At 50.1% G+C, this 25845-nt stretch overlaps 1 protein-coding gene and 3 non-coding genes across 5 annotated transcripts in view; 2 read left to right on the top strand and 2 right to left on the bottom strand.

Annotated features, from left to right (window-relative positions):
* The first annotated feature begins 393 nt into the window (after nucleotides 1-393).
* Nucleotides 394-25845, top strand: part of VAC14 (VAC14 component of PIKFYVE complex) — a 102128-nt gene continuing 76676 nt past the window's right edge. Inside the window, exons 1-10 of one of the 2 annotated variants that reach the window (XM_040443068.1) lie at nucleotides 394-785; nucleotides 13246-13396; nucleotides 13712-13879; nucleotides 14668-14730; nucleotides 15306-15413; nucleotides 15938-16047; nucleotides 16335-16441; nucleotides 17393-17527; nucleotides 17995-18153; nucleotides 24590-24653. In XM_040443068.1, the coding sequence (XP_040299002.1) occupies nucleotides 682-785; nucleotides 13246-13396; nucleotides 13712-13879; nucleotides 14668-14730; nucleotides 15306-15413; nucleotides 15938-16047; nucleotides 16335-16441; nucleotides 17393-17527; nucleotides 17995-18153; nucleotides 24590-24653 (1169 nt within the window). In that variant the 5' untranslated portion in view covers nucleotides 394-681. The remainder of the gene's footprint in view (nucleotides 786-13245; nucleotides 13397-13711; nucleotides 13880-14667; nucleotides 14731-15305; nucleotides 15414-15937; nucleotides 16048-16334; nucleotides 16442-17392; nucleotides 17528-17994; nucleotides 18154-24589; nucleotides 24654-25845) is intronic. The other variant, XM_040443069.1, reaches the window with a different exon arrangement.
* On the bottom strand, nucleotides 10283-10353 carry TRNAG-GCC (transfer RNA glycine (anticodon GCC)). Its single transcript has one exon. It is a non-coding gene; the product is annotated as a tRNA-Gly (tRNA).
* TRNAG-GCC (transfer RNA glycine (anticodon GCC)) lies at nucleotides 10960-11030 on the bottom strand. The gene has a single exon. It is a non-coding gene; the product is annotated as a tRNA-Gly (tRNA).
* TRNAG-GCC (transfer RNA glycine (anticodon GCC)) lies at nucleotides 19174-19244 on the top strand. The gene has a single exon. It is a non-coding gene; the product is annotated as a tRNA-Gly (tRNA).

Genomic DNA, 25845 nt, shown 5'->3' on the forward strand with positions numbered 1-25845 from the left:
GTCTAGAATATGGCGAAAATCATGACGGTATGACTCCAATTTGGGAAACATTGCCATATGCGAAACTGGTGAGTAAGTAATAAATGAACTACAGGATTCGGTAAGTATTTATTAAGTTACGCTAAGTAAGTCAGGTTCCATGAGCCCCTTCGTGCTCAAAAACATACACAGAAGCCACCACGCGCCTAGCGGGCCACGTGCGGGACCGTGAGCGCGTGGGATACGCGTCCCACCAAGCATCCCCAACCACACGCGAGTGGTGCGGGGAGGAAGGCGGGAGTGAGGAGAGGAGGTGGAGCCTTGTGGGGGCGTGGACAACCCACCTGCCGCCTGCGTGCGGAGGCGTGGCCGGCGAGGGGCGGGTCCTCGAGGCGGAAGGCGGAAGCGGTTACAGAATCACATGATCCAAATAACATGGCCGCTGCCCCTTGAGCACTGCCGGTGCCGGGCGGGATCGTGAGCCGTTGGGCGGCCGGGAGCAGGTGTGCGGGGGCGGGGTCCAGGCCCGGGTTCCGAGACGGCGCGCGGAGGTAGAGCTAGGCAGGCAGGCGCAAGGCGGCGTGGTCCATGAGCCGGCGCCAGAGGCAGCGCGGAGCCGCAGACTCCCCCGGCCCCGGCGCCGCCCGGGCAGCCGCGGGCTGAGGAGCCGCGGGGCTCAGGGGAGCGCCCCGAGCTGCCACCATGAACCCTGAGAAAGACTTCGCGCCGCTCACGCCCAACATCGTGCGCGCCCTCAATGACAAGCTCTACGAAAAGCGGAAGGTGGCAGCGCTGGAGATCGAGAAGTAAGAGCCGCGAGCACCCAGGGTTGGACGTGGGGAGCAAAGCCAGGACACCGCCCTGGATTTGCAGGGTTCCTGCTGCTCGGGGGAACTCCTCACGCCTTTCCAGCCAGTTTTAGGCCCTTAGCGCAGTGCAGGAGATTAGGAGTCCCAGCTTTGCTTCTGACGGGATGTATGACTTGGGCCAAGTTCTTTAACCTCCGGGTGCCCCAACGGACTACCGTGCTAATAAATCGACAAAGCCTATGTGTAGTGCTTAGCACAGTGTCTGGCACACGGCGCGTCTTCAATGTAGTCTCCATCCAAAATCAGCAAATCAGAGAGGGTCCTCTGTCACGGGAGGGAAATGGGAAGCATGAAAATTTGCTAATGATGCCTCATTTCTCACCCAGCTTCTGAGAAGTGAAAGGGACTGTTAGGTGACCAAATGGAGAAAACAGATCCCAAACATCGAGATCTCAAGACTCAGAGGGCTGTTTATTTTATCTCTGCCATATCACCCTTCCTTGCAGGTGGAAGTAGGAATAATTTGACCTTTCTTGCTTCTACAGTCTTATTACATGTATGTGTAACCATGACCTGACATTTTGCTTTATTTCCCACAACACAAAACAAGATGTTCAACCGGGAATGTGTTATTAAGATTTTCTGCTATTATTTTACGTTGGTAATTTTTTCCCCAAATTTCTGCGATAAAGGCAGGTGGGTGGGTGATTTCAGAAGAGTGGAAAGAAGCAGGCTGTGAAACTGAAAGAGTGCCCGGCTGGCAGTCAAGACACATGGATCGTAGTGCTGCCTGTACCCTGTCCGGTAGGGTAGCCACTGGCCACGCATGGCTATTTGCATGTAAATTATTGAAGATAAAATTTAAAAATTACAAATCCAGTTTCTCAGTCGCACTACCCGTATTTCAGATGTTCAATAGCCGCATGTGGCTGTTGGCTACCATAATGGACAGTACAGGTCTTAGAACGTTTCCATCACTGCAGAATATTGGACAGCTCCTATCTAGTCCATGGTGTGGCACTCATTCTTGGACCTTAGGCAGTTGCTTAACTCAGGATTTCGTAGTCTCAACACAGCTGACATTTTGGGACAGATAATTCTTGGTTGTGGTGTGCTTTCCTGTGCATTGTAGGATTTTTAGCAGCATCTCTGGTCTCTACTATCCACTAGATACCAGTAGCACTCCATGAGCTGTAACAACCAACAGTGTCTCCAGACAGTGTTTCCAGATGTGACCGGGGAGTGCAAAATCACCCCAGTTGAGAACCACTGCCTTAACTGCTTTGGGTTTTCCTTTCCTCGTCAACTAAACGGTTTGGACTTTGTTAGGAGGACTCTCCCATTCAGCACTAACATTTCAGTACCTCGAAAACCAGCTAGCTTCTTCTCTCATAAAGCACCACTTTCTTGATTGCTCTGTTTCTGAACTGCTTCTTGTTTATGCTCTGGCTCTCACTAATGCTAGCAAGTCTTAATGATGAGTGTCACTAAACTGAGTAAAGACTCAGAGCTGATGTATAGACGTGGCTCCACGTCCATAGGTTTTATTGGCTTTGAAGCTACCTTGACACCCAATTTTGTCCAGCATGCAGTCTGCTTCTCAGGAAAGTCTGATTTTTACCATAGCTCGACTCATCTGTTGAGTCCTTGAATAGAGGTATTCATCTCAGCATCACTGTTGCCTCCAGCACAGCCCCTGTAAGTGCTCTCAATGCACGCTGTTCCTTAAGGGTTTTGTCCTTAATGGGGTTCTTGTTTTTATTCAGCTTTGCCCTTGATTGTGGGATTCAGAGAAACCTCCAGGCTTTAATTGGACTATGGACTCCTGAAGAGCGGAGACCCTGTTTTATTTATCGTCAGTACTTGACGCAGCATTTGACAGTCTGAGTGAATGGCCGTACATTTTTGGTGGGGAAATAACATTGCCGTCTAAGGACTTTGCTACCCAAAAGTGTAACCCACACACTAGCAGCATCAGGATCACCTGGGAGCTTGTTAGAAAGGGATTCTCTAGCCTCACCCCAGACCTGTGGATCCGATTGTGCGTTTTAATAAGATCCCTGGGTGATTTGTGTACACATTAAAGTCCGAGAGCACTGGTGTAAAAGGCTCTCCAGTCTGTTTCCAGCCTTCTTCAGCCATATGTGGAATAAGGAATGCCTGGTTTGAGGTTTTCCTCTGAATTTAGTTATCACAGATTGCTTTGGGACAGATAGTGACTTACTTATCTGTGTTTCACCAAAGAGTTTTCTGGTGTGTCTGTTTATAAAGACACTAATTCTGTTGGGTCAGGACCACACCTTTATGACCTCATTTAACCTTAATTACTTCCTTAGAGACCGTATCTCCAAATACAGTCACAGAGAGGTATACGATTCCATCCATAACGGTGATCATTAAAAAAAAAAAAAAAAAGTGATCATGTGTAAAATGCTGTCTGCCCGTCTGGGGAGAGGAGGATAGTAAAGCTTCCCTTTGTGTGGTCATTGCACATATTTGATCTCTTTATTTTGCATGGATGCAAAATTTGAGCTAGGTAGTGGCACTTCACAGATGAGGAAACAGAAGCTCCTTGAGGTTAAGTAATCTTCCCAAGGTTTCACAGCTAGAACCTGGAGTAAAAGCAACAACAACAAAAAAGAAAAGAAAAGAAAAGCAAGTTCATCAGTCTCAAAAGGCTTCCCCACTACAGTGAACAGTTTTACCTACCAAGAAGGAAATTTCATACTTGAGCATCTCCATGGTTGTTCTAACTGCAACTTTTCCAGCGTCATCTGCTCAGTTGGACAGAGCCAGTACTGCATATGATTTTCCAGTGAGGGATTAAAATTCATAGTAAGAGGAGAGTGTTTTCTCTTTATGACAGGCCTCTCAAACACTAAAAATGAAGAGAGATGGATGCTTGGCTCAGTTGAAGAATCTCGGACTCTAGAATCTCGAGAGTAGGCTGGGTTAAGTGACCCAAGATCTGATCGCTAAATGTGTGAGCCTGCTGTACACAATCCTGGAGAGCTTTTGCCCCTGCAGCCTGACACCAACGTGCCCACACGGTTTTCTAAAAGATAGGGCACTTAGGCTAAAATTTTAGAATGGAGTATTTCAGGTTTGGTGGGCTCTCAGTTACTTTCAGGGGACATAGTCACTGATAAGTCCTGATGAAAAGGTTGGTAAGACCCCAGGCTCTGCTCTCCAGGAGAGTGTAGTGTCAGGGAGAAATGCCAGAAGGCACTCTGCTAACTTTGGTGGACGCTCACTCTGCTGGGGTGCCGTGCCCCACACTGGTGGCAGGGCCCCCTCACTGCGGGCTGGGAGAGATAGTGCCCTTCATTGTAACTAGGGATGGGCTCAGTGTCAAGTCTCTTGTGTTCCTGAACTTTGAGTTCCAAAGAGCAGCAAATGTAGGTGCCCCGGCCGTGCCCCCTGAGAACACCAAAGCATGAGGGAGTGCTTGTGGGATCAGGGCTCCTGAATAATGCATCCTTTGCCTGCTGGGGAGGGGGCAGGGATCTCTGGCATTCTTTGATCAGATGAAGGTTAACTGTTGAGTTTGACCTGGCTCTAGAGCCTACCACCCCTGTGAAGAGATACTGTTCATCACCAGTGGCTTAATGCAAGTGTGGGTCAGAGTTCCACCCAGCTCTGCTCTCCTTTAGCAGTGGAACCCTCCGCAGTTTACTTAATCCAAGGGTTATAGACCAGCAGCCATTGACTGTGTCCTGCTGGTAGACCTGTTTGGTTTGGCCTGAATTGTAAAGTGATTTAAAAAAAAAATTTTTAATGTTTTATTTATTTTTGAGAGAGAAACAGAATGCGAGAAGGGAAGGGGGCAGAGAGAGGGGGACACTGAATCCAAAACAGGCTCCAGGCTCTAAGGTGTCAGCACACAGCCCAAAGTGGTGCTCGAACCCGCAAACCATGAAATCATAACCTGATCCAAAATCGGACGCTCAACCAACCGAGCCACCCAGGCACCTGTGTAAGGTACTTTAAATTGAGAAATGTCACAGTGACATTTGGGTTTGGGTTTGTGGCTTCCAAGGAATTGGAAGTGTGTCTCTGTGGGGCCCACAGTCCCACATAGCAGATAAGGGGGACCTCGGGGTCTCCCCATGGACCAGGACATGGGCTCCCCAGGTTGCTTCCTGTATTGGCAAGTTCCCAACAGCCTTTCCTCCCTTGGCCTTCTCCCTTGTATCTCCTGCTTGGCCCCTATAAGTGTTTGAGTTTGTGACCTCTGGTTTAATTTTCTGTGCCTCAGTTTCCTTGTGTTAAACACAAATGCACCTTGAAAAGTAAAAAGGAGCCAGCCATGTGTTTCATTTATTTGAAAATGTTGTTTCTATGAAATATCTCAAATAGGCAAATTCATAGAAAGTGGATCAGGGCTTAGGGGAGGGGATTTGGGGAACATGGGGAGTGACTGCTAATGGGTACACTGGATTGTACACATTAAAAGAGCGAATTTATGGGGCATCTGGGTGGCTCGGTTGGTTAAGCATGTGACTCTTGATTTTGGCTAAGGTCATGATCTCACGGTTCGTGGGCTCGAGTCCCACGTCAGACTCTGTGCTGACCACGTGGAGCCTCCTTGGGATTCTCTCTCTACTCTCTGCCCCTCCCATGGTTACACACATGTGCTCTCTCTCTCAAAGTAAGTAAATAAAAACATTTTTAAGTGAATTTATGACATGTGAATTATATCAGTTTTAAAAAATAAAACTGCCTGTAGTGTTCTGTTGCAGTGTGAGGGAAGCACTCATTAAATGGTCACAGTTATTGTTACCTGAGATTCAAACATCTGTTGTCTTGGGCTCGTTTCTCCTGTATAGTTTGTCCACTGATCTCTCCAAGTGGATGCTCAGTGTATCTTGTCATTTAACTCTAGGCCTTTTGTAAAAGTCTTTGGGCCTTTCTCAGAGGCGAACATTCCACTTTTCCTGTTCAATTACTGGAAACTGGTGAGCCAGTGGAAACCAAATTACTTAAATGCGCAGCAAAGCAGATGGAGATTTTTAGCCAGATAATCTTTGGGAAACTGCTGCCTGGATGTGCCATCTGAATACAGCGCATGATGTAGAGAATGGCAGCAGTGAGCACACTCGCCAGGACAGGAAAATGCAGCCGCCCCGGGGGCATGCAGAAAGCTTTACAACACAGAAATAAGCACAGTTCTGGATTTATCTTCCTATCCTTTTTGGAGCCAGGAGCATAGCAGACTCCCAGTCACGTTTAGTGAATGAACATGATCTCGTGTGGTGTGCGTAAGATCACAGTTTGTCTCTCTGATTCTGACTTTGCACTGAGACTGCTGTGTGAGCATGTACTACCCAGGGCACATGACATGCCTTATCTTACTCATTCTCTAGAAATACTGTAAAGTTATTGAGATTAGTAGCCCCGCCGTACAGTCAAGGGCATCTTCTCCGAAGACATAGAAATATGAGTGCAGTGGCTAAAACCTCTGCCACCTACTGGCTGGGACATTTGGACATCACCAAATAAAAGAGGGGTTGGGACTCAATGAAATAAGAAATGTTCATTCACTTGAGCATCCAACTCTTGATTTTGGCTCAGGTCGCAATCTCACGGTTCATGGGATCAAGCCATGCATCGGGCTCTGTGCTGTCAGCTTGGAGCCTGCTTGGGATTCTCTCTCTCCCTATCTCTGTGTCCCTCCCCTGCTCGTGCTCTCTCTCGCTTTCTCTCTCAAAATAAAAATAAAATTTTAAAAATGTCAGGGCACCTGGATGGCTCAGTCAGTTAAGCTTCTGACTTCAGCGCAGGTTATGATCTCACGGCTCATGAGTTCGAGCCCCTCACTGGGCTCTATGCTGACAGCTCGGAGCCGGGAGCCTGCTTTGGATTCTGTCTCCCTCTCTCTGCCCCTCCCCCACTTGTGCTTGGTGTCTCTTTTTCTCTCTCTCTCTCTCTTTCTCTCAGTCTCTCTTTTTCTCTTAAAAATAAGTAAACATTAAAAACAATTTTTTTTTAATGTCAAGTGTCTGGCACCCAGTAGGCGTGCAGCAAGCTGTAGCCGTGATATTTGCGGAGGGGGAGAAAGTTTAAATTACACAAGGCATGTAAAGCATCCAGCATTTATCACCTAGCAGATAGTAAGTGCTCACCAAATAGTTACTGATTTCCCGCCTTCATAGCAGAAGACCAGCTGTGGAGCGTTTCAGACATGGCAAATGTGCACGTCCCCTGCACCCCCCTTGTGTGGTGGAGGACCGCTTCAGGGGTGTCTGAACACTGAACAGGATGGGGAAATGTGTGGAGAAAGCCGCATGTCACGTGCGGCCTCGGTTCTCCACGAGGGGTGTCCCCTCTAACTGGGTGTGTTCACTTTCCGGTTGAAGGGCTTTGAGAAGATGGGAGAGAGGAGCTGGTGTACAGCTGAAAGGGCGTGGACTTTGTGGTGCATCACGGATTCAGATCTTCTGAGGCCCCAGGCAGGGAACTTGGTCTCCCTGAGGCTCCGTTTCAAATCTGCAGGATGAGATGATGATCACTGCAGAAGCAGGTTGTTCCAGGAAATAACTGAAATACTCATTGTGGAGTGTATTCCCCAGGAAGGGGTTGATCACCAGTCCCCTGGGGCCTGTGATTGTCCCTGTGCTGTGTCACAGATGCCAGGGGGTCCAGGGAGGGGTGTGGTTGTGCTGCTGAGATGGTTTCCCTTTGGCCTGATGGCAGTTCCCAACATGTCCTCCCCTGTCTGGGGCTCCTTCTCTCAAGGAGGGGGTAGTCAGCGTGGCACTTTGCGCTGTTGGGGACCGTGTCACAAGCTTGGAGTGGCCACCTTGGGTTTGTGCCTCTGGGGAAGGAGTGTTCGTGCCATCCAGGGACACCTCTGACCACGAGAATGGAGGCAGTAGCCTCTAGAGGACCCGTCATCAGCCTGGGTTTTTAACACTTTTTAGAGGGAACCAGACAGAAACAGACCCCTCTTCTCTGGCACATAGAACAGTAATGCCTGTGACCTTTACGTCAGTGAGGGTCCCAGAAATTTGTGATCTGAGAGTTTCTGGGGCAAATATTAACATCAAAAGTAGTGCAGCTTCAGATCCCGACCTGTGGCTCGCAGCCTGTGGATGAAAGAGGAAACAATGTGGTCTTTTGAAGAGAGACTTGGCCTGAAATCGGGAGCGCCCACCCCTGGAGTTTAAACTCCACTTACTCTGCCTTCCTTTGTAAGTTGCGTTTTCTCTCCAAAGACCTGTGTGTAGTGGAGAGGCAAGTCCTGTTGGCTGGGCCTGTTTTGGAGCACCTCGAGAGGGGTTAGGGCACCCCTCCACCCCTTGGCAGGTGGCCTTCAGAGCACACTGTGGCTTCTGCACCTTTCCCCAGCCATAGCTCTGGCGACATGGTTGATTGGGTGCATTTCACAGTGTGCCTTTGGGGATCCCAGTAATGGTGCCCTTTGCTCCTCCTGACATGAATCCTAACACTCAGGGCTTAGGACCACCTTGATACGGTAGTGGTTGAGCCAGCAGGTTAGGTCTAGAATAGTAGGCCGCTTTGTGTCATGCATTCAACAGCGTGGGGCTCCCTCCAGGTCTGCCCTGCAATCTGTGCTGGCTGGTTCCCCATATGCCGTGAGCAGAGTACTAGACTCTGTAAGGGCTAGCACGAGAGACCCAGAAAATCGTGCCCCCACTCTGTCCTTCCAGCCTTACCAGGGAGCTGTGGAGATAGAGATGTACACGAGGAGTCCATGACTTTGGCCAGTGTGTTGCTGGGAACAGAATGAGAGGGTCACTGAGTTAGTCCTTCAGTATTCAGTGGAGGAGTGATCACTTCCTGGGATGGTCAGGAAAAGCAGGGGGTTGGATTTGAGCCAGACTTTGAAGACCAGGTAGGATGTGGAACAGGGGCTGTCCTGGACAGGGAGGTACACAGGGGTGTCCAGGGAGGGATCGAGCAGGGCCCAGGTTTACAGTGTGAGCGTGGGTCTGGCTAGAGTGGACAGTTCTGCTGGGCAGCGGGCAGTAAGACTAGAGAAGCTAGCCTGGGCCTGTTGTGGTTGCCCTGAGTGCCAGGTAAGGAGGGCGGGGTTGATTTGTGAGACAGCTCTTCCTGCTGTGGCCCTACGGTTGACCCACAGGACCAGGCCCACCGCTCGCTAAGCTGATGGTATATTGGTGAGTGCGTGTTCTCATGGCTTTCTCTCCAGGAGGATCCATTGTTGTCTTGTTCCCCTAAGTGTGTGGGGTGCGGGGGCCTCAGGACTCAAACAGGCCATCATTTTTGCAGTGGCCTGGGACATCCTATGTTGAGCCCTGGAAGGATTCAGGGTGGGGAGGCCTTCTAGCTGGTGTTGAGTAAAATGAGAAAGCTGCTTCTGGGGCTGTGGAGTCGTGGGGGGGAGTGCTAAATATGAATGTCCTGCTTGTGCATCTCCTGCCTTTGGGAGACCCTGGTGCTCATACGCCCTGACACCCCAACATTAAAGCCCCGTGCCTCACAGTCTCTTGCCAGTCTCTGTAAGCCTTCAGATTCTTCAGAGCTCCCTAATGGCATTCAAACCCTTACCACCTGCCCCTGCAGGTTACTCTCACCTGCGGCTCCTTACTGCCACCAGAATTAAATGCCAGTTACTTTGCCATGCACGTGACTGGGAGCAGCTTCTCTGGCCCTGTCACCCACCTCTCTTCTCCCTGTGTCCTTTGCTCTGCCAAACCAAACACCTCTCACCTTACTCTGAGCCAGTGTTCACGCTGTTCCCTCTGTGTGGGCTGCCTGGTCCTGGTCAGTTCCAGCAAGAATACCGCTCATCCTTCAGAGTCCCTCTCAAATGCTGCCCCTCGCGAAGCCATGCCTCATCCCTTCCCACCAGATGGCAGGCATGCTCACTCTTGCCTGCCCTCCTCGCCTCAAGAGCTTGTCACCAGATCATTTTGTCTCTGCTTTGCATGCAAGTCTTGTGTGCGGTCTCGTTTCCTCCCCAGCAGAGAGCCCCTCACGGCTGGGAACGGATACCCTATGCTGGCTGCAGAACAGGGAAGACTGTGCCCTTTCCAGGTGCTCAGGGACCTGTAGTGACCCTGGAACAAGCAGACAGGCGATGCCATGGTTCCAGGATGGCTGTGCTGCTGGCACAGCCGGATCTTCTGCAGGCGCCCTGCAGAAGCGTCAGGGATGTGCTTAGTCCCGCTCCATGTTCTGCTCTAATTTGTCCTGAGCAGAAACACGGCCTGGCTTCCTCAGGAGTGCTATGGGCAGCCAGAGTCCCCAGGCAGGCTCTCTGGACAGGAGCAAGTGGCACAGCTGCTTCCAGTGGCTTTGGTGATCCCCACACCCTGGGCCCAAGAACAGGGAGAGACAGGTTCTCGATGTTTATGGAATTCAGGAAACTGAGTATTTTTTGCCAAAGATAGTTAAAACTCATGCTAGAAACAAGTCATTCTCAGTTGTCAGACTGTACTTACATATTCTTTAGGCAGTGTGAAATCTCAAAGCCAATCTTCTAGGGTTAAAAGAATTTTACTGTTTGCATTGGCCGGGAATCGAACCCGGGCCTCCCGCGTGGCAGGCGAGAATTCTACCACTGAACCACCAATGCTCCAGCTGTGATCAGCTGTGTGCGCACCTCCCTTTAACCCTTGTCCTGAGCCTCCTAGTAGATCTGCTGATTCACAGAATATAAGGCCAGGCTCTGATGCTGCCACATCAGCACAGCCTTAAGAACAGCATAGGCTCCAGAGCTGAAGGAAGGAGGTAGAGGGGTGTGTGCGTGGGTGGGGGATGGGGAGGGAAAGAGAAAGAGAGAAGTTGCTTTGCCTTCAGACCTCAGGACAGAAACTAGAGCTCGAGTCCCTCCTCAGTAGCAAAAAGTACTTGGAGGCTTTGGGTGACTTTCTGCCCCTTGGATGTGTGGGTTTCCCCATTCCATGCTTACTGTGTGCTGAGCTGTTTTACAGTTCTCAGGTTTCACCCCAGCTTCCCGCTGGAGACTGGCCCAGTCCGAGTCCCTCACTGGTGCAGGGCGTGGAGGCCTCGATCCCACAGCCAGCAGTGCCTCCCTGGAAAGTCCAGCTGCTCCCGGGGAGTGAGGTCAGATTCATAGCACCCTGAGCTGCTGCAGGTCAGCATGGTTGAGGAGACTGTCTTCTCCAGCAGGATCTCTGTGGGAGGGGAAGCCTGCCAGGAAAAGGCAAAAGAGCCGCCCTGCATTGGCCGGGAATCGAACCCGGGCCTCCCGCGTGGCAGGCGAGAATTCTACCACTGAACCACCAATGCTCCAGCTGTTCTCTGACACCTCTGCAGGGCTTTTCTCAAGTGGCTGTGTCTATGGATACTCTGAGCAGCGCCTGCAGGTCACTGCGCCTCACCTGGCCGGTTTGTCCAGTTTGGGAAGCCAGACAGGCATACAGAGAACCATCCTTGCTGGGCCTTATTAGACTGCTTTGGGAGTGCGGGAGCCTACAGAGTTGGCATTGAAGTTACACCTGGAGGCCCTGGGTGCATCCACAGCCCTCAGCCCCCTGGGGTGGACTTGGTGGAATCTCACCCTGTAAAGATAGGGAGAGAGACACCTCACAAGGCCGTTGGTATACCAACTTCCCGAAATACCCGTCCCTGCTCCCACATCCACCAGCTTGAGAGCCAGGCCTGTTTAGTTCACCTCTGTGCACACAGCGCCTGGCACAAAATAGGTGCCACATGCGACTTGCTGTATTAAATTTTCGTCAAACTGTGTCAACCCCTCATCGAACAACCTTTTTGTAGGAGTGGTCTTTGCCTCATAGGGCCGCACGTTTATTTTTGAACGTCTCTAATTACTGGCAGGTTCCTGACACGGAGCTGGAGCCACCTAGACTAATTGATACCTTTTGGACTTGACTGTCCTTAAAAGTCTTCGAGCCAACTTGAGACCCCCATTTATGTGGCAGGCAAGCAGTGTCCTGCCATGATGGACACAGAGCAATTAGTGAGTCCAGGCAGCTGCTTCAAAAAGTCTATATTGTGTAGACCGTCAGTCCTTTGGCTGCTACACTGGTACTCCCTCATGCTTGGATGATGGGATGGTCTCTGTCCAACTCACAGCTTCTTAAGACATCCGCTTCAAAAACCATGAGAAGCTTCTCTATTACCCACGCTGCAGGATCCATTCTCCCTAATCTGAGATGGCTGGAATGGCCATAGCCAGCCATCCTGGTAGATTCCCCCCTGCTGCTCTGTTCTCAGGGGCCCCATATAAGCTTGCCTGGCTCCCCCTCCTCGCCTTGGCTCATTCATCTCCTCCTGCCTAGAACACTTCTGTCTCCCCTCTCCCTGCCTCCTTCAAGGTCTGGCTGCAATCCCACTTGTAGGAAGATATCCCTGACACCCAGGCCATAGCTCCATCAGTTATCTGGGGAGCTGGTTATCCATTCCCTGAGATTGGTCCCTCATGGAGGCCTCCCTCACACCTCCCTTCTCCCTCTTAGCCTCAGGCCCCAGTTGGAGACCTTGGACATTTTAGACCTGCCCTTCTTGCCTCCCGTGTTACATGGGTTCCTAATGCTTTTCTGTCTGATATAGAACAACCCTTCCCTGCTCTTTCCATGCCTCACCCATGTCTCAGGCCCTCCTTCCTGACCCTGACAGCTATGATGTTCCACGGGGATTTCTTCCATTTTCTGTCAAACCAGCCCCCACAGCCTAGCCTCTCCAGGCTGCCACCAGAGATACCTAATTAAAACATAGATATGAATGAATGAATGAATGAATGAGTAAATCATAGATCATCCCGTTGCCATGACTGTCACCTTGATGGTTGTTTTCCTTCCACAAACCAAACTCTTCCTCCTCCTTTAAATACATTGTGTCTTTTCAGAGCTCTCTGCCTCTGGCCAGTCTCTTCCCTGGGCCTAAGATGCCGTGCCCTTTCCCTGGAAAGTGCCTGTGGGTGTTTTTAACATCTGACCCAAATGGCACCTCGTATTCAGCCCATGGCATTTTTCTGGCTTCTGTGGTATCATTGGCACCACATTGTTACAATTACTTGTTTGCGTATGGATCTTGCCCATTGCTCTTGGACCTGATTCAGTGCTATCCTTGGAGATGACACAGACACAGAGAACCTGTTGGGTGCAGAAATGAAGGGTTGAGCAAGTGTTGAATAGAGTTGGTTGACCAACTGACCATGTTACAATTTTGGGTCCCCAACAAGACATTCCCTTTCATTCTCTCAGAGCTCCCAGATTCCCAGAAATGAGGTAGCTCCACCATCCCTCATTCTGTTATACACAAAGGGAAACTGTGACCCAGAATAGGGAAACAATCGTGAGCCAGCCAGCGCCTTCTAGTCGGCAGAAGAGCTGAAGAGGGCCCACCCTGAGATGCGTGACTTCCGATTCCTCTTTCCGAACAGGCCATCTCATCTCCCTCCTGTATCCCCCGGCCCCCGGATCCAACTGCCAGGGAAGCCTGACTCCACTGCTTGTTCAACCCCTCTCTCCTGTCTCTCCAGGCTGGTCCGGGAGTTCGTGGCCCAGAACAACACCGTGCAAATCAAGCATGTGATCCAGACCCTGTCTCAGGAGTTTGCCCTGTCTCAGCACCCCCACAGTCGGAAAGGGGGCCTCATCGGCCTGGCCGCCTGCTCTATTGCCCTGGGCAAGGTGGGCCTTTCTCCTGGGGGGACAGACATGGCAATGATGACCTTTGCTCTCTCACCCCTGAGACCCAGCAGGGTGTTGCAGACTTCTGCTTTAGTGCCATTGTCTCCACACCTAAGTCTAGCAAGGCTGGCTTTGCAGCCTTGCACCCTTCTTCCATGGCATGGCTCCTAGTTTGGAGGCCGACTTGCCAAGCGTCTGTAAGACCAGCCCTCACACAAAGGCCCAAGCCTCACAGGGGCACTGGGATGTCGACTGGGTGCTGGGGGCCCACATCCTGACCCATCTTGAGCTGTTTCTCCTCCTGCCCCATTGCAGGACTCAGGGTTGTACCTGAAGGAGCTGATTGAGCCGGTGCTGACCTGCTTCAATGACGCGGACAGCAGGCTGCGCTACTATGCGTGCGAAGCCCTGTACAACATTGTCAAGGTGGCCCGTGGTGCCGTGCTGCCCCACTTCAATGTGCTCTTCGATGGGCTCAGCAAGGTGAGCGCCCCCCACTCCAGCCAGGCTGAGCCCACCCCACCCGCTCACATGACCTTTGGGGCCTTGAGTGCTTGGGTCCCTTTCCCCACATGCAGGCAGAGCAGGTAAACATGGGGCTGCTGGGGCGACTCATCCGTTGAGTTTAATAATAATTTAATGAGCTTGTGTTTATGTTGGGTTTTTTTCCATTTCTCTCTTAATTGATTTGTACTGCATTTTATCAGAGTGTCAGTCCACCATGGAGTAGAGGGAAGAAAACAGTTTGAAAAGCCCTCACCTCCCCTATAGAAGGTGGAGATGGTGAATCCATAGTACAGACTGTATTTCCTCTACAAGGGGAGCACTGGCCTGTAAGCTGTAGAAAAAAACCCTGCTTACAAAGGCAGTGGAGCCCCTCACACACCCTCCCGAGCACCTCGCTCAGCCTCACGGGGCTCTGCTGACCACCATAGTCACATCCAGGGTACCAGCCTCCAGGAGTGGAGAGAAGACCCAGCATTTGAAGATTGGAAACCCTCAAGAAAGGCCAGTGGGAACCAACCACCTGACCTGGTGGCAGCAGGTCTCAGAGGTCCCTGAACAGAACAGGAAGTCCACCGCATTTCGGTTCCTTAGCCAGGTTCCGCTTTGCCTGTCGCTACATCCCCTACCTTTCTTCAGTTTTTTCTGTGGAAGGGGTGCCTGTTCAGTATTCCAAGCTGTGCCAGGGCCTTGGCCGTGGGTTTTTAGTGGGTTCCTTGTCTTATGTATTGACTCTGACCATCTCTCTTTTTCTTTCCCTCTCATAGTTGGCTGCAGACCCGGACCCCAATGTGAAAAGCGGATCTGAGCTCCTAGACCGCCTTTTAAAGGTAGTACTTGGTCCCCACTTTTAGTGTGGAATCTGTTTCATCCATATGTCTGTACAGCTTATAAATTCTATCACTGGGGGTGCTCTTCCTGATTTTTTAAAAGTGTTTCATTTATGTACAGTCGAAGTGATTCTAGTGTACAGTTCTGTGACAAGCGTGCAGAGTTATGTCACCAGCACGATCAAGATACAGAAACATGCTGTCGCCCCAAACGCCCCCCTGGAGCTAACCCCACCCAGGGCGGAGGAGGCTGCTCCTCACCTCCCATCCACCCCCCCCCGCCAATGACGGGAGCTGCTTATGCTAAGCTCACCAGGGCATTTGATCCAGATCTAGGGTTTTGCCATAGGATTAGTCCTCTTGGCCTTGATTCCTGCCTTTACTCCAGCATTTTTGCTTGTCCTTTGGCCTGTGGGAGGGTGGATGCTCCAGGACTTCTCCTACCTGGCACAGGCCCTGCCCATTTTCCTCTGTGGCCACCTGACCCCCAGAGCCAGTCCTGGGCCAATAATTCAGTCAGGTCAGGTGGCCCTCGGCCTCTGGCTTTCCACAGCTCACGTGCCTCTGACCCACAGGATATTGTGACGGAGAGCAACAAGTTTGACCTGGTGGGCTTCATCCCTTTGTTGCGGGAGAGAATTTATTCCAACAACCAGTACGCCCGGCAGTTCATCATCTCCTGGGTAAGAGCCAGCCTCACGACTTTTTTCTAGCTATAATGAGCCTCTGATTTAGTAAAATCTGTCCCCTGGCACACCCTGGGCAGTTGTGTGGCTGAGAGAAGCCTCATTATTATCCCTCTAATAGCCAGTGACATCAGGTAATCCAAAATACGTTTATTCAGCTCTTCCCCAAAGCCATGGGGGTCATGTTTGCCCCTGACAACGATATGGTTCTTTCCTTGTCCCAAGAGATACCCCATTTCTTTTTGAAGCCAGTGGTGCTACTTCTAGTGGCCACACCTCTCCAAGCCTCCTCTGTCCTTTCCAGTGTCTTCCCTTCTCCCTGTGGCATCAGGATCTCCTTGGAGTTAAATCCCCATCCTGCACGTTTAACCCACTCTCTGCCGTGGCGCACCTGGAGGGCCATGAAACGCTGTCTCAGCAGGGCCTCCTTCTCCCTGCCGTGTCGCAGAGCACCGGAGACAAGGAGATGAAGGTTCTCAGACTGGTGTAACTTTCCCTTCCGGTTTCTTCCCCTGGGTCAGATCCTGGTTCTGGAGTCCGTGCCAGACATTAACCTACTGGATTATTTGCCGGAGATCCTGGATGGACTCTTCCAGATCCTGGGCGACAATGGCAAAGAGATTCGGAAAATGTGAGTGGAGACGGGATGGGCTGCTGCCCCATGCACACACGCACCTTACATCCAGCAGACAGGCAGCCGCAGGAGATCAAGTTCATTCTTTTCTTCCTAGTTCATGTGCTTCCTGCCTTGAGGAGCAGAGAGCTCATTAATCCCCATGCTCAGGAAAACAGCCATCCGGCAACTGTGAATGTAGTCCCCTTCTCGGTGGCCCACCCAGAGCAGAAGTGTGTGTGGGTAGAGGCGCCTCCAGCCCTGGCTGGCATATGCTATTTCCCTTCCCCTTCTCTCATTGGTAGGTGTGAGGTGGTCCTTGGAGAATTCTTGAAAGAAATTAAGAAGAATCCCTCCAGTGTTAAGTTTGCTGAGATGGCGAACATCCTGGTGATCCACTGCCAGACCACTGGTGAGTGTGAAGGCCCCATGGCCACTGCCATCTCCTCAGAGGCAGAAAGAGCCCTGGTGGGAGTATGAACCAGCACACCATTGGACCTGGGGCAATAGAGGGTGGGTCCTTGTGAGAGATTCGGTTCCTCCATCAACATGGAGGCCCTTTTGCTTGGTCTGAACCTGGAATAAGGTCTGAAGACCCTCTTGCTGGGAAGCTTGACATTTCACTGTGAACTGAAAGGCTTTGAGGTTGGGACTGTGTATCCATGACCTTCTGCTGCATATCAGACCACTCCAAAGTGTGACCGCCTGACACAACAGCCGCTTATTATTGGTCAGGAGTCTGTAAGTCAGCTGGGTGGTTCTGTTCCCCTGGGCCAGGCTTGGCCGCCCTTGATTACGCACCTGCAGTCAGCTGAAGGGTCATCTGAGGCTGGATGGTCTGGGATGGCCTCACTCACACCTGGCAGTTGGCTGGCTGTCACCTGAGAAGCAGGGACAGTTGGTCCATGCGTCTCATCATCCGGCATGCTAGCCCAGATGCATTCATATGGCATCAGTAAGGTCCTGAGACACATTGTAGAGGGGAGCATGGCTTCTGGAGGCCTGGGCTTCCACCAGCCACGCCATCACTTCTGCCATCTTTTGGGGGCCACAGTAGCAAGGCCAGACCAGATTCAAGCAGTGAGGAAATGAACTCACCCCTTGATGAGAGGAGCTACCCAGCCCCTTTTCGGGTGCAGAGGGGTAGAGAACCATGGCTGCTCTTATATGTACCACAAGATTGCTATTCCTTCCCGACCTGGTACCTGTGTGTTCCTTTGGAGGGCGAGAGAGTATCAGTGAGGCTAGAAGCCATGCAACCCCTGGCATCCCCTCCAGTCCCATCTTCCGGGCCTGGTCAATGGAAGGGAGTGCTCTGGCCTCTCGTGCTGACCCTTCCGGAATCCCCCAATTCCTCTTCCAGATGACCTGATCCAGCTGACAGCCATGTGCTGGATGCGTGAGTTCATCCAGCTGGCTGGCCGGGTGATGCTGCCCTACTCTTCAGGGATCCTGACCGCCGTCTTGCCCTGCCTGGCCTATGATGACCGCAAGAAAAGTATCCTTCACCCTGAAGAGAGGAAATGGGAGCAGCCCCTCAGGAGGCTGTCAAGTTGCAGGACCCTGGTGTGGGGGATGGAGGCTCCCTTAGGATCCCTCATACCTCCAGATAGACCCTGGCACCTGGAGAGCAAGTGGCAGAGCGGGACATGGACTCTGAGCGCTGGGGCAGCAGCAGGGACACAGGGCTGATACCGTTGTCCCCAAACCTCACCTGGTTACTTCCAGCTCTGAAGCAGCTCTCCCAGGTCCCATGGCTCCAAGGCCCTCATACTGCCCTGTCTTGGGGTGTGGGGGTAATCCTGGTGGTAGGAAGTCCACCAGGATGTGTCGTATGAGAAGACAGGAGCATTTCACGGGAACTCCGTTCAGACTGCCCAGTAGTCCCACTCTGGAGAGGACTGATCCCAGTGACCTCAGGTTTAGGGAACACCCCCTGGATGGGGCTACTCCTTACATCAGTGGACTCAGGCATCAAGGAGGTGGCCAACGTGTGTAACCAAAGCCTGATGAAGCTGGTCACCCCTGAGGATGACGAGCCTGATGAGCCGAAGCCAGTGGTGCAGAGGCAGGCAGAGCCCAACCCCGAGGACTCGCTGGCAAAGCAGCAAGGGACAGCCAGTGGTGAGTAGGCCCTACCTCCCGCCCCTCATGCCTCCCAGGCTTGGGGTCCTGCTTCAGCAGCCAGGGCTACTTTCCATATGTTACCTCATCTAACTCTGGTAACAACCCAGTGAGGTGGAAGTTACTCTTCTCCCCATTCTACAGATGGGCACAGGGAAGACCAGTAACACGACCAGGGTCTGGCAGCTACTAGATGGCAGAATTGGGATTTGAATCCTGGCTGTCTGCCTCCAAAACCCATACTCTTAACTCATACTGCCTCAAAGACCATTTCCTTTCGGAAATCTTTTTCTGGGTTTGGCTACAGGAAATAGGAAGGTTTGGAACATGGCAGAGGACAGACTGCAGGGCTCACGTGAATGTTGGCCGCAGACACCCGGCCACCTGGAGGCCAGCTGCCTTCCCTGTGCCAGCCGTTCCCTGGGCAGGAGGCTACAAAAGCTGAGGGTGCAGTTTATTCAGTCCTTGGGGATTCTACTGCCGAAAGCAGTGTCTTTGGCAAATGAAACGGCTCTCTGCTGCCCTTTCACACTCTTTCAGCATTATTGTCTCATTTATAACATAAAGAAAAGCACTTTTATGTCAGTTAGAGTCTGGAGTTTAACTCTCTAAATGTTATCTAGAGCTCTGACTGTTTTTTTCGTTGGGAGGCCTCTCTCCTCACTGAGAGAGCACTGATCAGCTTCGGGATGACCTTCTCCTTTGCAGAGTCAGCCAGAGAGTAAATTGATGCAGAACCCACTCAAATTTTTAAGACTAACAGACTCAGGTCTGGAACCTGAGTTCCAGGAGCCCAAAGAATTTCTGAAACGTTTCTTCTGTTGTTGTTCTCAGGCTTCTCTTGAACATGTGAGCAGTGTGTCAGGCACGTGAGCTCCACGGGTGTCCTGTCCTGGGTTTGGCTGGCAGAGCCAGCAGCGGTCCATGCTGGACCAGCTCGGGTATCAGGTTACAGCTGTGCGGTTGCTTCTGTGAGCCAGAGCAGCAAAACAGCTGGAGGCAGCACAGCCATCAAGTGGAGCATTGGTGGTTCAGTGGTAGAATTCTCGCCTGCCACGCGGGAGGCCCGGGTTCGATTCCCGGCCAATGCAGCAGCTGAAAACTTTTTGGCAGTTCCTTGAGAAAGAAAATTTGGGGGAATAAAGTTATGTGGGCCTCTCAAGGCAGGAGCTTTCTCACTAGGAGAAACTAGAAGAATCTCAGGGAAAGATCTGTTTTGTGAAATGCTATGTTTTCTGTATATGTATGGTATCATACAGTTCACATAATTCCACAGCTTTCTTTTTTTGCTTGTGTGGTGGCTTCTTCTGGTTTTTGTTTTGTTTCATTTTGTTTTACTTGACGAGTTACAACAAGCAGAAGTTTCGAGTATTTTATACTGGCTTTAAAAGTTAGTGCCTCTTAATCCACTGAGTCAGAAAGTAGAATAATGGTTGCTGAACTGGAGGGGAAAGGGGAATTAGACACCTGGTTTCTTTTCAGGGTAATGGAACTGTTGCAGAATTAAATAGTGGTGATGCTTTACATAACTTTGTGGATTTACAAAAGACGACCCGGTTGTATGGTTTAAAATGGTGAGCTTTATGTTAGGAAATTTTATGTTATATGCAGGATGTCTCAGTTTTTTAAATAAAGTTAGTACATCTTCCCTCAAAGTGGAACCCAGCAGCTCCTACCCCACCCTTTCTCCTTACATGGCAACACGTCAGGGCCTCCGGGAAAGAACCACTGTATTCTGCAGGTCATGACAGCTGCTAAGAACCTGCCAGCTGGAGCATCGGCAGCTCCACGGTAGAATCCTTGCCTGCCAGAGACCAGGGTGCCATGGCCAGCCAATGCAGTTTATTTTACTTAGGTAAAATAGGTAGTTTTTTCTAAGCAGTCTCAAAACAGCTCCCCACTTAGGAGACTCCATGCTAAACCAAGATACATTCAGGAAGCTTGGCTCTGGATTTTACTACCTCATAAACAGCATTTCAGCAGATGCAGAGCTCAGTTTAGAGTAGTTCCTAGAGATGATCACAGCTCATTTAGAGGCTCCGTACCCACTCCTTGCTCAGCTTGTAACTGCCACATTACCAAAGTGCCAGGAGAAGGTCGCAGCGAGCCAGGAGACAGTGATGATTCAGCTGGTCCAGTTGACAGGTTCATCTCAGCCTCTGCCGCTTTTTCCTATTACTATTTTCCTCCACTGTTCCAGCTCCGGTCGCCTGGCCAAAGGCGGGAACCTCCTCCCTGGCCTCCCTCTGTTGGAGGGCAAGACCCACGAGGAGGTTCATCAGCCGAGCCTTCTGTGCGTGAGCATACACGTGCACACGTGCGCGTCCCCCTCACCTCTGACTGCAGGACCCTCATTTGTGCCACACTGTTCCCAGCCTGTCTGCTTGCTTTGGCTCCCCTTTGGCCCTGCCACTTCAGGGGTCTGTGATGCGGCCTCCTTTCCCTGAGTTCCTGCATTGTTTGACGTGTGCACCCTTTTCCTCTCTGTGATGTTGCCTGATTGTCCCAGGTGTCCTGGCCTAGACTCGGTCAGAACGGCCTGCCGGTGAGTCATGGCTCTGCTGACTTCGTACCTGTTGCCATTAGAGAAGCCACTTAGCCTTTTTAAGCCCCAAATTCCTTACTTGTTAAATAAGGCTAACGATAATAATACCAAACCTGTAGTGTGGTGGTGAGTTTTAAATGAGATTTTTGCTTATAAAGCTTTTAGAATATAGCAAAGGCCAGACACTCTCAGAAACAGGTGATTTAGTGTCAAATTTTTAATGCATGTGTATAAGATACCTATGTACTTAGCGAGGTTCTCTGGACAGGCCTTTTCCTCCCTTGTTCTTTGTTGTTGTTGTTTTCGTTTTTTTAATCATCAACATTTTCCAGATAGTAGTGTGCCCCTGGTGGGCCCTAAATGAGGGATCACAGAGGGTTAGGGGTAGAAGTTCTTGTACCAGGTGAGGGGCAGAATTATAAATAAGGTTTCTAGGAGAGGGCTTGCAACCACTGTTAGTAGATGTGTAATAGAATCCATCCACTTGCAAGGCTTTGATGGGACTGGATATAGCGGCAGCTTCTGTGCACCCTGCAGATGTAGGTGAATCATCTGCCTGCAAGGAGCCCAGGACAGACCCACAGTTGAGTAATCATGTGGCCCTGCATGTGGTCACAGAGGACTGGGGGCTCCAAGCCAAGTCCATGGAGGTCATTTGAACAGGATCTTTTCCTTCTCCTTAGCTTCCACTCTGCCCCCACCTCACCCCACCCCTTTTTTTACTCTGATTATAAGGGAGGTTATTACTGTGATTTTTACTCTGATTATATTACTCTAGTTACACGCTCCCTGTAGAGATGAGAGGGGGGAAGGGGCATTCCTAGTGGGGGGAGAGTAAGCAGGTGGAATATATCGTCTGCTACATACCTTTGGTGGCATGTGTCAGAAGCCATGAACATTTGAGAGAATTTGTTCTCAAGGAACAAATAGAGATGTAGGTAAGGTTTTCCATTTAAACATCTAACAAATTTTAGCTCACGTATTGTCCTAACAAGGCTGTGAGGGGAGTACTGGTTACCCCATTATACAGTGAGGGACTGGAGGCAAAGTCGCGTAAGCTGCCCACAGTTGCACAACTAGTAAGTAGGGGGGGTCAGGGCTCAGATTTAGGCCCGAGGGCTCTGAGTCTTTGCTCCTAGTGCCGTTTACACCACAATTCTCTAAAGAGGGAACTAATACAAAAAGGGCAGCCACAGATGTACAGCTTGACTGGAAATGGGAGCATTGGAGAGTAAAACGATGTATCATTTTTACTCATCAACTTGGCAAAAATGTAAAAGATTACTAATATCCCTGTGTGAAGCTTGGGGAGATCGACTGCTTCTCTGTGCCTGAAGTGCATGTGTAGTGGTAGAACCTTACTAAAGAGCAGCTTATCAACGTGGATTAAAATATAGAATTCCTGACCCTTCCACCCAGCAGTACCCCTGACGTGGGATCCTAGAAAAATGCACTTGTGCAGGAAGAAGCGTGGGAGAGATGTAAGAGTGAAAGCTACGAAACAAAGGAAGTTAACTTGAACCCTATTTCTGATATCGCATCATTTCATCTACAAATGTGCATGTTTCTAAAAGTCAAGAGGGAGGAGGCAGCCAGGGGCGTGGAGTCCTGGCTGCCGTTCCAGGCTGGCCCACCAGCCTTCCCCATGTGTCCTCCTCCCCTTTGCCAAGATCTGTTCCATCAGGCCCAGCCTGCGCCTGGCCCCACTGAGCTGTGCCCTGTCCCGCACAGGGCCTCTGGGACTAGAGGGGGCAGGCAGCAGCTCAGAGCCTTCCTGTTCAACGTGGAAATCAAGGCCCTCTTCACTTGGAGGTTGAGGGTGGTCCATAGTTCACAGGAATAACACTACGCTAAGCTATAGTATAAAGTAAAAAAAAAAAAAAAAGCAAATTGCAGAAAACATACTGTGATTCCATTTATGTTACAAAACAGCAAGAAATACTGAGGAGGGCACCTGTTGGGATGAGCACTGGGTATTGTATGGAAACCAATTTGACAATAAATTTCATATTGAAAAACAAAACAAAACAAAACAAAAAGAAAGATAGGAATACTTGCCAGACCAGTGAAGTAGTTACTTGCATATAGAGTGGAGTAAGATTAAAGGCTAGAAAGAGATGGGGGCATGTTCTGCTTTGTTTGAAATTTTTAGAATGAGAATATGTTTTACTTGTATAACTTACAAGAGGCCAAGGCTGGCACCATTTGATCAACAATATATAAATAATGATAGTTTTAATTGGTAATCCACAGAATAAAATATGGGCCCATAATGATATGGATGGATGGATGGATGGATGGATGGATGGATGGATGGATGGGAAGGGACTGCATTTTCCTATAGAAGAATTCTGGTTAATGTAGAAAAAAAAGAGGAAAACAGAAAATCACCATTAGGCAAACACTACAGTAATTATTATAGATCCATCAATGGATGCCAAAGTCAGTAGGGGAACATTTGAGGAAAAAACTAGGTGTTTGTCTAGTCTCAAATATCTTCCCCAAGATATTTATTAATTACAAAAAGGAAAATAGTAACTTACTGTAAAGAAACCCAGCAGACACTACCACAGTCAGATGATAAGGTCAACATCATCAGTAACAAGACAGACAGACACCACATACCCCTGATATGATGCACTGAGAAAGAGTATCACTTTGATGGTGGTCTTCCAAAAATGCGTAACCTCCGCCTAATCATGAGAAAATGCAAGACTAACCAAGGTGGCAACACATTCTGCAAAGTAACTGACCAGGGCTTCAGTGATAGCGAGTTTGTGGAAGATATGGAAAGACTGCGGAACTGTCACAGATTGGCAGGGACTAGGGAGACAGGACAACTAAATGCAACATGTGGTCCCTGATTCTACCCTGGAACACAGGACGTAAGTGGAAACACCAGTGAAATTCACATTAGGTCTGTAGTTTTGTTAACAGTCTTATGTGAGTGTTCCTTTCCTGGTTTGATAATGTATGATGTTAGGTGCAGCTGGGTAAAGGGTAAACAGAATTCTGTGCTATTTTTACAACCTTTCAGAAAATTAAAATAATCTCAGAATAAATACTCTGTTCAACTTTCTGTCTTTATAGATCTACCTCTTTTGGACATCTCACAAATTTCAGGCTTTTATGACTAGCTTCTTAACGTTGGCATGTTTCCAGTGTTCACCCATGTTGTAGCACATATCAGTACTTTATGCATCTTTGTTGCCGTATAATGGTCCACTGTATGGCTGTAACACACTTATCCATTCATCAGTTGATAGACATCTGGATTGCTATGAACATGATGTACGGTTTTGGTGTGGACATGAGCGTCCGTTTCTCTGGGGTATATATCTAGGAGTGGGATTGCCGGGCCAGAGGGTAATAACTCTGTTGAGCCTTTAAGGAATTGCCAGGCTGTTTTCCAAAACACCTGCACCATTTTACATTCCCACCAGCAGGGTCCAAGGGTTTTCTCTACATGCTCACCACCACTCATTCTCTGTATTTCAGCCGTCCTAGTGGGTGTGAACTGGTACCTTGTCGCAGTTTTGATTTACATTTCCCTGATGGCTAATGATGTTGACTATCCCAGGAGTCATTTTTAACATCCATTGCCTTCGGGCCAGCGGTCCCTTCTGAAATTTCCCAGATGTGTTTAGGGCTGGTGCCCTTCTTCTTTTGAGATCAGTGTGCCTAAACACTTACAAGCACGGATGCTATCCCAGAAGCTTGGGGAGTGGGTGGCATTGGGTCCTTAGGGCTCCTGAGCTATAGTCCTTTTCAAGAGCCAGAGTCAAGGTGTGGGGGACTAGAGAGTCTGTGTCCTTATATCAGGCATCTTGTTCATTCGGAAGACTTCAGCGGTCCTCTGGCATGACACCTTGTTCCTCTCACTGTCCCCAGGAGGCCCTGATGGTTCTTGTGACTCCAGCTTCAGTAGCAGCATCAGCGTCTTCACACCAGCCAGGTAAGTGGTTTGTTCCAGCCAGAGGCGTTTGTAGAAAGCAAGTGGCCTGGGTCTTTCCTGGGTGCAGCAAATTGCAGTAAAGACCCGAGGCAAACTCTCCTTAGGGGGCACAGTGGGTGCTTGATGAAGGGATCTGAAGAACACTGAGCAAACCCAAATCCCCCTAGTTCTGATGGACAGGTAGCCTTGTCCCCAAGGACAAAGATAAGAAGTTGTTGGAGGTCAGTAAACACAGGTTGTAAACGTAAAACCAGTGCGTGGTAGCTACAGGGAGACACGCGCAGACACCTTTGCCCAGAACCTTTTTGCCTGTCGGGATAACGGGGGGCTGACAAGACTGACAAGGAGAAGGCTGTTCCAGAGTCCAAGAGAGCATAGGCTATGGGCCGCAGGAGCCGTCCTCTCCCAGGCGCCGGGTCAGCTGTCATAGTGCAGCCTTCCACATGGGGGCAGAGCAGGCCAAGCAGCAAGATCATTGCTTGCAGTTCCCTACATACTGTGTGCTGGGTGATGACATCCACTGGAGAGGGAATTATCACCGTTTTGTCCCTTTCCACCTCCCCTGGACTTGCCCCATGTCACTTTGTCTTTGGGTAGAATTAGCACCTGTGGGGCTGCAATGGATGGCATTCTTCTATAAGGGGTTTCTTCCCTCTCATCCCGACACTGAACCTGGACCCTGGGGAAGGGGTCACTCATGATGAGAAAATATGCACTCAACCCCCAGGAGGCTCTCTTCTCCCTGGACCTTTAGAATCTTTCCTCCTTTTGTATCATTTTTTCACTTATTCTTATTTCTAAGACCCTGTGGGCATTTTCAAAGTATGTGAGTACTGATTATAAACGTGGACTGCTCCTGGGGCCTCTTCTAATCATTTGAGCAAGGCGGTAAACATTCATTCATTCATTCATCCTGTTAGTTGTCACATACTCCAGAGTACCTGCCAGGCTTCAGCCCTACAGGTTCCAAGGTAAAGATGTGACCCCTGAGTGTGGTCCCCAAGCTTGAAGGTCTCTAGTGGGGAAACAGAAGCAGGGCATGATTTCTGTGACAGGGGACTCAGAGGGTGCTGGGGGCGTGCCATGGTGCCCGAGCTGAAGCTCACTGGAATAGTGGCTGACAAGGGTGGTCACTCACTGGGTGCTTCCTGGCCCGGCTGTGCCAAATACTTTGTGTCACGTCATTGGATCT

The sequence above is a fragment of the Herpailurus yagouaroundi genome, unplaced genomic scaffold (assembly GCF_014898765.1).
Source record: "Herpailurus yagouaroundi ecotype Mexico unplaced genomic scaffold, PumYag 190, whole genome shotgun sequence".
Taxonomy (NCBI): Eukaryota; Metazoa; Chordata; class Mammalia; order Carnivora; family Felidae; genus Herpailurus; species Herpailurus yagouaroundi.